At 32.7% G+C, this 14,222-nt stretch overlaps 1 protein-coding gene across 9 annotated transcripts in view; it reads right to left on the bottom strand.

The window, feature by feature from the left end:
• Window positions 1-3,365: 3,365 nt before the first annotated feature.
• The window catches only part of LOC128231944 (1-phosphatidylinositol 4,5-bisphosphate phosphodiesterase eta-2-like), a 102,961-nt gene continuing 92,104 nt past the window's right edge, over window positions 3,366-14,222 (bottom strand). For all 9 annotated transcript variants that reach the window (XM_052945218.1, XM_052945215.1, XM_052945221.1 and 6 more), the window contains exons 9-19: window positions 13,650-13,767; window positions 13,399-13,484; window positions 12,979-13,099; window positions 12,590-12,675; window positions 11,298-11,374; window positions 9,880-10,060; window positions 8,573-8,755; window positions 8,219-8,326; window positions 7,748-7,945; window positions 7,195-7,341; window positions 3,366-6,858 (exon numbers count right to left, since the gene is read on the bottom strand). In XM_052945218.1, the coding sequence (XP_052801178.1) occupies window positions 6,752-6,858; window positions 7,195-7,341; window positions 7,748-7,945; window positions 8,219-8,326; window positions 8,573-8,755; window positions 9,880-10,060; window positions 11,298-11,374; window positions 12,590-12,675; window positions 12,979-13,099; window positions 13,399-13,484; window positions 13,650-13,767 (1,412 nt within the window). In that variant the 3' untranslated portion in view covers window positions 3,366-6,751. The remainder of the gene's footprint in view (window positions 6,859-7,194; window positions 7,342-7,747; window positions 7,946-8,218; window positions 8,327-8,572; window positions 8,756-9,879; window positions 10,061-11,297; window positions 11,375-12,589; window positions 12,676-12,978; window positions 13,100-13,398; window positions 13,485-13,649; window positions 13,768-14,222) is intronic.

The raw sequence follows: 14,222 nt of genomic DNA, 5'->3' as shown, positions 1-14,222 counted from the left end.
ATACTGAAAAATTCTGTAATTTATCATATACATTAACCCGTTAAACTTAGAGTGCCCTCCCTTCTGTTTACGTTGCGGGAATTTTTCAAAAAAATGGCATTTCCTTTTAAACAATCACGATCCACCATATCAAGATGTTTTTCATGAGAAGATCACCGATGACAATGGCGGAATGTGTCTCTAAACGAGTAAATTGGGTAAACCCTTGGGGTCCGGTTTTTATTGCATATTTCGCTTTTGTTTCATTTTTATTTTTTGGAACTTTCAAAATATATTTTACGCACGTACGTACGTGCGTAAGCCTAGCTACGCGCCTGATGTGGACTGCCTGTTCAGCCAGAAAAAACTAGTTGATTATATCTTTGTACTCTATGCAGTGCTCTTTCCATCATATTTTTTTGTAATTGTATGCATGCATATACCCAACTTTAAGTAGCAGTATGTACAAGATACATGAGAATTACAGCATGCTCCACGGTGATGTGTAGTCGGTAAAAAAAGTTATAATAAAATTTAGCTTGCTTGAAAAAATCTTTGAAAAGTATTGATAACAGATCAGGTACTTACTTTATCTTGTAATTTAAATACTATTAGACTTTGCTGATATTATCAGAAACACTAACGTACAAAGGCAGTGTTACTTCTATGATTAGGTCAATCCCTACCTAGAGTTACAAATCAAATCTCCGCCCAGCCACTGTCCTGACAATATCAGCACCTACATGTACCACTGTGTAAGAATGTAAATTAATCCTCCTCCTCCCCTTTCTCCTCCTCATTATCATCGTCATCATATACTTATTTTCATCATCATGCTCACCCTAATCATCATCACCATCATCATCATCATCAGCAGCAGCGTCATCGTGATTGTCATAGTCCTCCTCTTCCTCCTCCTCCTCATCTTCTTTGTCTTCAATGTCATTTTTGATAATCCTCGTCCTCTTCCTTCTGAATCTCCACAACATTCTTCTCCTCCTCCTTCTCCTCTTCATCATCATAATCATCATCATTATCATATATTTATTTTCATCATCATCATCATCATCATCATCATCATCATCATCATCATCATCATCATCATCATCATCATCATCATCTTCTTCTTCATCATCATCATCATCATCATCATCATCATCATCATCATCATTTTTGTTGACGTCATGTTAGTCCTCCTCCTTCTCATCAGCATCGTCATCGTCATCATCATCATCATCATCATCATCATCATCATTATTACATCTGCAAAGTGATTGACTCTTATAAACGTGGGAAATGAGATAAAATACAAAATTTCATCAAGGCAAATATTTTGCTAGGTTTCATGAAGATTGGACCAGATTTTTTTTTAAAATATAACCTTCCAAGGCTTTTCTAATATTTGACCTAGTAACCTAGTTTTTGACCCATGTGACCCCCAATCACAAAAGGTCAAAGTATTATCAAGGGGATCATTCTAACCAAGTTTGAAGATGATTTGACCAATCCCTACTAAGATATGGTTTCGGAGTTGTAAAACACAATTGATGGGCGGACGGAAGGATGGACAGACAGACAATACCAAAACAATATTCCCCTCCCAAATCCTTAGGTTTGGTAAGAATATTTAAATCATTTTTTGAAAATAGTCACAGTTGTGTCAAAACCAATGGAATTTTCGTCTGAATGGTTTTGAATTCTACAAGGCACTCTCCAAGGCCAATGTTGTAGCCCACAGTTTAATTCCCTCTTTGTTAATGGATTATTCAATAAGATTGACGCCTGCAACAGCAGCTTTAAGATACATAACATGATGTGCGCATGACCTATGTCAGCTGACTATATGGTTATTATTTCTAATGCGAAAAGGGGTCTGGACAAACTTTTACATGTCTGTTTTTAACATGCCAAAAAAAAAGATATTACTATAATCCATCGAAATGTAGTTTTGGTATTAATTTTTTTTTTAATGAAAATAATAATAGCTTCAGGAGACGGAAACTGGGCGATCACTTAATTGATGAAACAAATTCATATAACCAATCCAATCAATTTTAAACATCATCGATTTAAAAAAAATAATAGCCTTTTTATGGCAATTATGTCAAGCTGATCCAAATTTGAAATTCAAAAATGTCTTCGTTAACAAATTTTCATCATTTATATCACAACCTACAAAAGCTCAGGGATTTATCCCAGATATTTATAGTATTCTAGGCAAATACGACCTCACATCATACTTTACTTTAAATCTTCCATACAGTATTTCCAAACAAATTTGTTAGGAAAAGATTTTGCAAATCAGCTGTTGATAAACATGTTACAAAATCAGGGAAAATAAGAATAAGTGATTACGAAAACCTCAGATTATTGTCCCCTTTGTATTCAAATTATTAATTTTATCTGATATGGCAATTTCCAAATCTAGTTTCTCACCTTGTAAAAAGCAATTGTATTATGTTTGTCATTGTACGGCTTATATTACAACATTACATGCTTTATATGTGATGCAGTAACAAATACAATTGTTCTGCATATGGTGTTATTTTGTCCATATTTTGAAAATGACCGCTGCCAACTATGGTCCAAACTTATAAACCTGAAGAACACTTCGGAACCATCAACTTATTGAGATATTATGAGGATTCACTGATCTCGATCTCGACATCACTGATGAATGTCATATCAATTGTTTTATAGTTGTGTCAAATTTTGGAAGAAACATAAGTGGACAATATAAGCCAATGTAACCAGGACACAATGATAAACAATCAGACGATATGTGTCTGTTATGCATATATTGGTCAAAATGTGAGTTTCAATGTATTGTTTGTGTATATTGTAAATAACCTTGTTTTCTGTGTGTCCATAATGTTTGTCTTTTTATGTCTATACTTTGTATTGTATATAGTTGTAAAGTTGTACTTTTCATCACATAATTTATGGTGTATAAACAGAATACACTAAACTTCTTTCCTCAGCCTCATAGGTGATTTCAGCTATAACAAGAGCACTGTCTGCGGGTCCTGAAGGCTTGTTTGATTTTATCCTTTCATGGTTTATTTCATGTTGTACATTTGATTGTGAACAGGTATTCCAAAGCTTGAAAGTAATAGCTTTGATAGTTTGCTTGCAAGTGACCCAAGCACAAAGCTTAAAAAATCAGGTGAAACTCAGCATATTTAGGGTACAATGTGAAGAAAGGTACTAGATAAACAAGTTTCCCAAGTTTCAAAGTGATAGCTTTCATAGTTTTCATGTACGTGACCTAAACTCAAAACTTAACCAACTCCTCCGTCTGCCGACAACATTCAAGTGACGACAATAGCTCATCTTTTTTCTTTTTTTAAATCAGATGAGCTATTAAAGAACCACAAACAATTACAGTTAAAAGAATATTGTATTTATAGTTGTAATATGCAACAAATGTAAAAGTGATAATTTCATCAATAAAATGATTTATTGTGACAAAGTAATGAGGCACGACATTATTTGTTTCATATAATAAAAAAAATAACAGAAATGCATAGCTTACATAATGATGAAATGATATATTTACAAGCATTTTTGACATTGTGAAATATTTAATTGTTCAATTTTCCATCCATGTAACATTATTAAGGTACAATGTACATGTATTTTGATATGATTTAAAGAAAGAAGTCTGATATATAGTACTGTTATGATATCTAACGAGCAATATGGCTTGTCTAATGTGTGATCTATATCTGTTATGCATGCACTAATGAATACTAGTATGTCACATAATGAAAAATGGCATTTGAAATTAAGCATAGAATAGCTGCAGGCCCAATTTATCCTGAATGGGCCTATCACAAACAAAGTTAGTCGTCAAAGGACATTCTCATAAATTATGAAATTTTAAGATAAAAATCTTGAAGTTGATTTAATTTCTGACACGGGAGCAGTTTCATACACTTAAAGCATACCCTTCTTTTTTAAAGTGACAAGTTGCAGATTGTATAAGACATATTGATGTATATACATAACTGTACGGGTAATAGACACATTATAGGCCATACATTGCTATGTTGTTTATTGCTAGACATACATCTATAGCTGGATATTATAACATTTAAAGGAGCAGTACAGATTAGGCCAAATAAAAACAAATTTTACAGAAAAGTTTTGACCGTTCAGCAAAATTTACATTCAACACTGACTATTCAAAGACTATTGATAATACAGTTGCATCACAAACTCAAGCGCATTAGACATTTTTTCAGAATCTTTGCGTAAAACTAACTATTACTAGATATACAATATACACCTGGCCCCAGTTTCTCGGAAATACTTAGTAAATAATCAATGATTCATTTTGGAACTTTACTACAGCCTAGCATGGCTCAAAATTGCAAATGTTTTATGTCTGTTAAAGTCATTTTCTTCAATAGGCTATATTAATATACTCTTTTGGTCAAACAATAAAATAAAATTAAGAGCAAGAAATGCACTCAAATAATTACCATTTTTTTAACGTCTTTGATAATTGTATATAGGAAGTTAGAGCACAAAATTTGGTTAAAATCTTACAAAATAAATCGTTTAGATCAAACTGTGAAAGAACCAGAAACGGTTTATTTTCTATTTACAATATACACACTATTTAATTACAGTAATCAGTTGAGTAAGAACTTGAACATTTTTGAGAATTAAGGGCCAGCACATTATGTGTAAACTTTAATTGGGTGCAATTAAGTTACATACCGGTACTTTATGACAAGCAGTGTTCAGTAAAAATAAAAATATATAAATCAATAACTAAACAATTTTACTACTAGTAAAACTATAACAACAACTAAACGGGATCAAAAATTTACAATAACATAAATATACAAAAACTGACTTGCTGTGAAAAAATAGGTTTGCTTAAAGAGAGCTATACTAATAATTGCACAGTGATGATACATTTATAAAAAAAATAAGTTGTTCTTTAAGCCATGTATTCTCTTGTGCAATTAACATTTCAAACCTTTAATGTTTATATTTACTTTTACTAACTTAAAGCATAGTTTAGTCCAACAAGAAGTCTAACTATTAAATATAAGAACTCTGTGTAAAGTATGGTGCCTATTTTTATTTTGGTTCCACATATAAGAATATGAATAACTGTTCTAATTATATATAAATGTATGATTTATATTAAAACTCTTTTCAAACCAGTCACAGAGTGAATACAAGGTTAGTCCAAAATGTTTGCAGACACCTTCAATTTCAAGAGCTAAAATGAGTTTAATTACCTTTAAACCAGCCCTTTTTGCACAACAAGTCTGTACCAAAACCAGCGGAGACCCACACCTCTCTAGATTATTGCTTTAATCGCATGCATATTTTTATTCTATTTTTATACAGGTATAAATAATCTTAACAAAAAATAAAATTTATTTGTATTATAATCAACATGCATAATTAATTAAGTATTTCTTTGTATATATAACAAACATCAAATTTACAAAATCAATGACAGTGTTTTACAACCCAAGTTTATTATCAATTTTATTCGGAACTTGTTTATTTTAGGTTTTCCTGTAGAATCAGCACAAACAAACACTTTTTTCCTATGGCAAATGTAATCCTGAAGAAACTACTTGATTTTTTTTTTTTAATGAAGTCAGTGTAAAACACAATCATAATGGTTATTTTGAAGAGGGACTGCCATGTTCGATGATTGGTTTGTTTTTCCTGTTTGCCATGTGCAAGATTCCTTGAAAACCTCAATAATTTGGATTCCATAAAAAATGACAATTTTAAAGGGCCTCTTCATGAATCCCTGTAGATCAAATTTTACATCACAGATACTTTAAACATTGTTAGATAACCCTCTTTGAAATCACATTAATTATTATCTTATATACACTATTGTTATTGCTTTCTTGTAGACATAGGTAAAATATCAATAAAATGATAACAATTTGTTTCAAAATAAACATAAAATATGAAATTTCTCTGACCATATTAATATCAGATCTTGATTAACATAATATCAGTAAGAACGAACATTGTTTAACAAAAGTCCTATCACATTATAATGTATATGAGTCAATCACAGTACACCTGTGGTGATAAAAGTGTGGACAAACCAATTAATCAATCATCGTCATAGAAACATTTATCAGTTCTATAATTATAGTCTGCAAGTTTTTCATCAGTCAATGTGCAACAACAATGATGTTACAAAAATCAAAAATTATGTAATGGCTTTGTCCCCAGTTTAATGGTCAAAGGTGTATTTACTTCCATGGGCTATTGGAAGAAAGGCTATAAGCCATCGACAAAAAATCAAGAAATACGTATCCTGTAAACTATGGCTATGACTCTGCATTTAAAGAGTTATGCTGTCAAATGTAAATGATGTTATTGTATAAGTAAATTGACTCATTGGGGATCATGATATATCAAAGATATATAACCATGATTAAACATACCACATAATCACATAATTCTTCACGTACTGGCTGCCATAAATGTAAAATTGACACTAAGAAAATGTGACTTTTGAAGAGGAAAGCAGCTCCAAACTCCAAACAGAGATCAACTAAGTCTGTAACATGCTTTTCTCATTTCTTTGCTGTAATCCTTGATTTCTATCAATTAACAAATATTTCCTTGGCTGAATAAAGCTTCATCCCTATCTAAATAAATGAGTTTTTGTTCTCTAAAACTCAGTTCACCGCTTCAGCGTAGGGGTAATCTCAAGGTTAGCTATAATCTTGCGGGCGAGGAGGGACATGGGTGTGGATCTCCCGACCCATCAGTGGGGCTCCTCAGACGTCAGCGAGGTCACTTGGGCATGAACAAATATCAGGGCTTGTTCATATTGGTCCCCATTCTTATCAAACAGAGGGAAATGACGATAACCTTAAAACAGAAGATACATAACTGTAAATTATATTGTTAATTGTTAAATGTACTGCAATCTTGTACAGGTCAATTGAACATTACAAAGATCTATCAGGTAACATGCTTGATGTAAAATACATCAATTTGAAACGAGAGTTTTTGTGTAAATATAGAGCCATTTGAGGGAAGTAAATGAAACAAATTGAAATAAACCTTTGTTCACTGTTACTGAGAAATTTATCGATTCCAATCATTGAGTTGCTGTAGGAACTTAAGAATTCTAATATCAATTTCTGATGTACACACGAAACATTATAGATATGTAATAAACTGCAAAAAGTGTATGTAACAAACCTTCAACTATGCTATTGACTGGTACAACATAGTATCCAATGAAATCATCAACGTATCTATCGCTGTCATACACAGCGAACCTTACAAGGGCAAGTTCTGGGACGTCAATCTCAAACTCCAGCGTCTCATTCCAGAATGGTTTGAAGCCTGAAAAAGCATGAAAATTTGTACATTAGGTGTAAATGACAATCTGAGCACAGTTACATCCTTACAAAATGCATTTGTGTGTTTGTCGATACATTTTGAATTGTTTCATTGCTTTAACTGTTAAGAATATGCATATCAGTGAGACTAGACTTCATGTCAATAACTAAGATTTTTAAAAGAAATTCTGTTCAGAATCTTATCATTTAAATCCAAAAAGGTATTGGGAGAAAATTATTTTAAATTATCCATATTGCAAACACAAAATTGGTAATTAAAAATAACTAGAAAGGACTGAATTTCTTCACAAGGGTAACTTAATTTTACTGAAATCACAACATCAAATTAATCATCTACCCAATTTAACTATGCTTATGTTAACTATCACATTCAGAAACCTTTTACCTACCATTATTTTTCACCACCTGCGTTTTCTTCATCTGCGTGTCACGCTGAAGGCCATGGATCTCAACCTTGACAAATGGGTCAATTACCTCCCCTTTCTTAGAGTCTTTTGGTTTAGGGAGCTGGAAACCACTCATCACCTTTAGTGTAAGGCGTTTACGACTCGATGATGGGCTGGTTCCCACTATGGCATCTAGGTTATCTGAAAAAGGTAGAAATTGGTTAATTCTAAGAGCTATCATTATTATACAGGCTGACCAACTTTAAATAGGAATACATAGTATAACTAAATGTCTTAATAACATTATCATTTTAACTTCATTCATTAGTCATGCACGAAAAAGATTACCTGAATACATTAATTTTGCTTTGACTAGTACAACTCTAAACGACACAAACTGCACTAACTTTGATGAGGTGATGATCAGCTCTCATCCCTCGTTATAAATCTAGATATGCTTAAGTGCATACATACCTCCCATGAGACATTTGGGTTTGAGCAGATATCCGCTGTTACCATTATCCAGGAATTTCCCATGTAGCAGCTGCATCTCCTCCCCTCCTGTCTGGAAGTTCAACGCCACTGAAACAGGCACAATGTTTATTAACAGAATAAAAATTGTCTGAGATTTGGTTTGATTTTCGTATGCATTAAACATCAAAACATGGTAATTCATCTAATATTTATAACATTTGAATCATTTTTGAAATTAATTGCAACAAAAATAATTTTGCACAAGTAAGTGGGTAATCAAGGACTTAAGTATTACATATTTCTTTGATGTGTTAAGAAAAACACTTCAGTAAATATAGTGAAATTGCTACCTACCCACTTGACATCCCCCACACCACATAGGCACAGGGTTGTAGTTACTGGAATCTGTGCGGGTACCATTCGGGTATGAACGGATCAGCGCATGCTGGGTGTATCGACAGACATTCTCGATCTCGGAGTCGATAAGTCGATTGATCTTTTTCTCTACCAAAGAGACCACATTGAATTCCCCATTGCCTGTGAAAGATTAAATGCATGATAATAATTTTTATGATAAAATATTTTTTTTTTTAAACAAACTCACTATATCCATCAATCGACGTTAGGTAAAAATTGTAAGAAGCCAAATACTATATTTTTTAAATGGAATTTCAGGGTCAAAGAGTGTTTCCAATACACAATATAATATGCTATATTTTTTATTTTTGTAACAGGTTTTCACCAACTTCAGTTCAAGAGATTTAAAAGAGTTCATGATCACCCGTTCACAGCAAGAGGATGTCAATGCATATCTGTTTTCCTAACTTGATAAAGGCACTTATTTCAACATATATTCATATGTCATTGTTATTAATGTTAACCATGTTCCTTGTGAATATCATGGCAAACATAATACTTGTTGCAAGATGACAACAACAATACCTTTTCAGATGACAATGCCAAGGTTTGTTTTATCAAGTTTATCAGGGTCTGCCCGCTCCTATTGGCTGCATTATGGCTTGACAGCGCCTTAACCATCATGACCAAAATTGTGTTTAAATGCCATAAAATGCAATTCCCAGTCAAATCCAGATATAAGAAGACTTGAAGAAACAGACTGAGATACAGGAGATCCCACTACAATACCCAAGCTCTTTTTGCAAAGAGACCTCTTGGCTTCTTTAATGTGCTCGATGTAAAGCAACAATACACCACCCCAATGCCAAGGATATGATGGTTTACATTATTTGTATACTGTTAGACACATACAATTATATATTAATTATAACATAATATATACACTTTAATACATAATGCATTTTGTTAATTATTTTATGTCATATTTTTTGATACTTTTCTTCAAGCAAACACATTATTTGAAATTCATTAGAAAACCAGTTAATAAACATAACTGTTTGAGGCCAAAAAAATCATCTTTATTGGCTTTTAACTTCCGATCAAATTCTTGAACAATTCTATAATTCTTTAACAACAACAACAAAATACATCAATTTTTAAAACAACTACATGAAAGCAAAAAACTAACAGTATGCCAATTATATTTAAGATTTATGACTTTTGAATTAAAAAAAAGAAGAATATTTTTTTCAATTTTAAATAGATCATTGACATTTTAGGCTTTCAAAAATGTACTTCTCTACCTGAGGGAATTTCCTGAGTTCCGCCAAAGTGCACGCTCTTCATTGTAACGATATCCGACAGCTCTTGACTCAGTTTCAATTTTCCAGATTTCTTTTGTTTCTCATCATTTGCATCGGCCGATTCATCCTCGTCGGACACTTCACCAATATCTGCATCTGTCTCTCTCTTCATCTTCTTACCCTGTTAAGCGGTAAGAAAGTGTTAAATTTATTTAAGATAAAATTTTAGGATGGAACTCCACAGCGGTAAGAAGGAGGTCACCACACTGGCTAGACAGGCATTCCATCACAAATGGTGCTGCACTTATATTGAGGTGCAGGTGGTGTGCATTGAGCAGGTATGGTTATAAGCAATTCTAAGCAATAGCTATACATTCTTTAAAAGACCAAAACAAAAAAGACATTATATTACACAAACAGTAGAACTTGAAACCTATTCAATTACATGTGGACTATTAAAAGTTTACTCATAATTGTATTTCATAAAGCAAATGCATATGAACAAGACCTGCTATTTTGTAAATACTTTTATTGGAATTTTCTGCCCATTCAAAAACAACTTTAAAGCACTTAAATCAGTCTAGCATTGCCGAGCAAGAAGTTTGTAAACTTATAACCATAACAGACAGAAATCATGATTCCATACATCTTGTATATGTACACGCACGTTATTTTTCATTTATGCAAATTCAGCTACATGAAAATAATGTATAGTCATCAGTGTTTTTCTCTAGTCAATGATAGCATGAATCTATTAATTAGCCTTAAGAAATTTCTCATGGTAATCTTATTCTATCAAACACAAAACACTAAGCTGGAACTTTTTTCTATATGGCTAGCAAATCATTTCACAACAAATAAGACTCAAGGCAGATGCAATAATCGCCACTTTCAAAAACAACAGCGAAGGCTTTTCCATTGACCTTACGCGACCCATGACTGATTCGTCTATGGAATGAAAGTCTGTGCCTTGGGTGATCCTCAGATGTCCTATGCTGGTTATACAAGAGGAAGACAATAACACCATACATGGCTTTGGAAAAATGTACTGGTATGTATGTATATAGTTATCCAACAAAGGTAAGAAAATTAAATATTTATAGTTTTTCATCTACCAAGAAAAATCCACTATTGTTGAAAGCCAGTTAAGAAATGTGTTTTTGAAAGTAACAATTAACATGTTGAATATAACAAATCCTTTATCACAGTATATAAATTATACTTAAATTAAGCTATCATATGCAAAAAAACATTCTTTGTTCATTCAAATTAACTTGTGTTTTTCATATATATTCTGTTGTTGTTTTTTTTCAAAAAAAAACAGTGCAATATCAGATCAATTAGGTGATGTGATCCAACTGTATCATGAAAAAGAAACATCTGTGATGTAACTAACATAAGACACCTGTTTTACCTACCTTGATGATAATCTTGTTTTTCAGCTCATGGGGTGATGGGGGCGTCTCTGGGGTTGAGGTGAACACATACAACATGTCTGCAATAGGGTGGCCAAACATCAACATACAACTCAAGTTTGTAATGAAGAGTAAAATCATGAAAAATTGTTTTCTTTTTAGCAGAAAAAATCTCACAATGACCCATATATCAAAATCAGCTAAATGTGGATGTTATGGACAGAATTTACCTGAACCAAGCCAGTTGTGGAAATTTTCTAATTTTAGCCAATTGTGGAATTTCCCTGTTTTTAGCTGTAGATGTGGAAAAACCCTGACATTAGCCAATTGTGGAAATTCCCAGATTTAAGCCAATTGTGGAAATTTCCCAATTTAAGCTAATTGTGGAAATTCCCTGATTTTAACCAGTTGTGGATATTTCCTGACTTAAGCCATTTGTGGAAATTTTCTGATTTTAGCCAATTCTGTTATATACCCCATTTAAGCCAATTGTGGAAATTCCCTGATTTTAGCCAGTTGTGGATATTTCCTGACTTAAGCCAGTTGTGGAAATTCCCAGATTTAAGCCAATTGTGGAAATTTCCCAATTTAAGCCAATTGTGGAAATTTCCTGATTTTAACCAGTTGTGGATATTTCCTGACTTAAGCCAGTTGTGGAAATTTTCTAATTTTAGCCAATTGTGGAATTTCCCTGATTTTAGCTGTAGATGTGGAAAAACCCTGACATTAGCCAATTGTGGAAATTCCCAGATTTAAGCCAATTGTGGAAATTTCCCAATTTAAGCCAATTGTGGAAATTTCCTGATTTTAGCCAGTTGTGGATATTTCCTGACTTAAGCCATTTGTGGAAATTTCCTGATTTTAGCCAATTCTGTAATATACCCCATTTTAGCCAATTGTGGAAATTCCCTGATTTTAGCCAACTGTGGAAATTCCCTGATTTTACTCTACATGTCACTTTGTCTATTTATTTGCAAACATGGCTTCTAATATTTCCATTCTTCTACATTAAACATGCAATAATGTACACATACAATCTAAATTCATTTTTATTCATGTTGTCACTTTCTTCATGAAAAAGAATGATATATTTTACCACAAAGTGATACTTTAAGACATCTACGAAGTACACAGACAACACACAAACACAATTTTCTTAAATACGGGGATACAACAGAACATGCAACATCACATGAGCATCAACATGAATGGCAACAATAAACAAGAAATAAATCCATTATAATACACACTCACAAGAAATATTACATAAATGTCCCTGATATGAGTTCACTTACCTCCAAATACAGATTTCATACACTCTGCCATCTTAGTCTGTTGCTCAATAGAACAATGATTTTCTATTGATAATGTGACTGGGTAGCTGAAAGAAATCAATAAAAAATTAGTGAATTAATAAAAAGAGAATACTTCATTCTTGTTTTATGATTGACTAAATACAAAAAAATGCTGAATGAAAATCAGACGAAATGAGAATTTGAGGCAAAACTTAAACAAATACTCATCAGGCTTAGATCCACAAATGCGAAATGCAAATTATCAAGAACTTAAAGTAAATAAAAACAGAAAGTAACATCATGCGAAACCCCAATATACTAATGTGAATGAAAAAAAATCATTAAAACCCCCCAATACTGTTGATACTGAGTGGCAAAAGTCTACTAACGGTGATGTGACAAAGGCATAATCCTTGATAGCTTTGATGACATCCTGGAAGAGAATCTTTGATGTGAGTGTGTAGCCATGGTAGATGACTGGTTCATCATCACTGCCATCCCAGCAATCCACTGTGAAGCAGACAACATTTTTGAGAAAAATGCAAACACGAATTTGTGAAATGAAAAGAAGCCTTAAGAAATTTGTATTGAAAGAATCTTAGGGGTGAGAGTGTAACCACTTCACCATCAAATCAGAACACAAGAGCAGTAGTGTTTATTTTTCTTTCCTGAACCATGTAAAAAAAAAAATTAATGAAGGTAAAGGTACACTGATAAACTTTTGGGTAACAGTATTCTGTGGTATTTTTCAACTTACTAAATAAAAATGCTGTAATTTGAAAGGTTTATACCAAGATTCCAACACTTACATTCAACACATCTACAGCCTCTTTTTAAGGCAGAGATGTAGCACTCAACACGACTTGGTCCCTTTAACTGGTCTTCTGCTAAATATCTGAAAAAGTGAACACATCATCTAAATTTATATGAAAAGCACTAAATTTCATTATATGATACTTAAAACTACACATCCTTTTAATCAAGGTGACATACAATTTAATTGGAACAAATAATAGTAGCCTTGGTAAAACCCTTTTACCTATTAAAGGTGTAAACTTACGTGTTATGAGATGAGTTGGCGTAGTAGTTAGTAATGGGTTGGGTCATGTCCTGGTAGACGCGCCGGTGACTTCTGTTAAATAAGTGCTGTTGCTGGGACACCAGAAAACTACGGAAACCTGCAGGAAACGATGATGGTTTTACATAAACTGACAAACAAGACTACAACATGTGTTTTCCATTAGGAGTATTCAAATAGAAATACTGTCACACAAACAATTTCAAATAATTACTGGAAATAGGCATAACTGGTCTTATTCCATTATCTTATATCCCAATGTAACAACATGTAAACTCAACAGCACATTCAATCATTACCCACACGTGAATGTACCGGGTAATACGGCTTCATAGAAAACTCATTGTTTTCACATTCATTCATAATTAAATTGTTTTACGCATTAAAATAGTGCATATATGTTCAAAACCAGGACACATGTAAAAATGACTTAAAAGTGATTTGACATGTTTTTTCAACAAGCTGATTTTTAAAGCGTGACAAAGAGACATAAAAATAAAATCAAAGTCTCAAATCATATTCATCTTTGACCTGGATTTTGCATATTGTGTCACA

The sequence above is a fragment of the Mya arenaria genome, chromosome 4 (genome assembly GCF_026914265.1).
Source record: "Mya arenaria isolate MELC-2E11 chromosome 4, ASM2691426v1".
In the NCBI taxonomy this organism is placed as follows: Eukaryota; Metazoa; Mollusca; class Bivalvia; order Myida; family Myidae; genus Mya; species Mya arenaria.
Note: the sequence above shows the minus strand (reverse complement) of the source record. Positions and strands in the feature narration are given on the sequence as shown.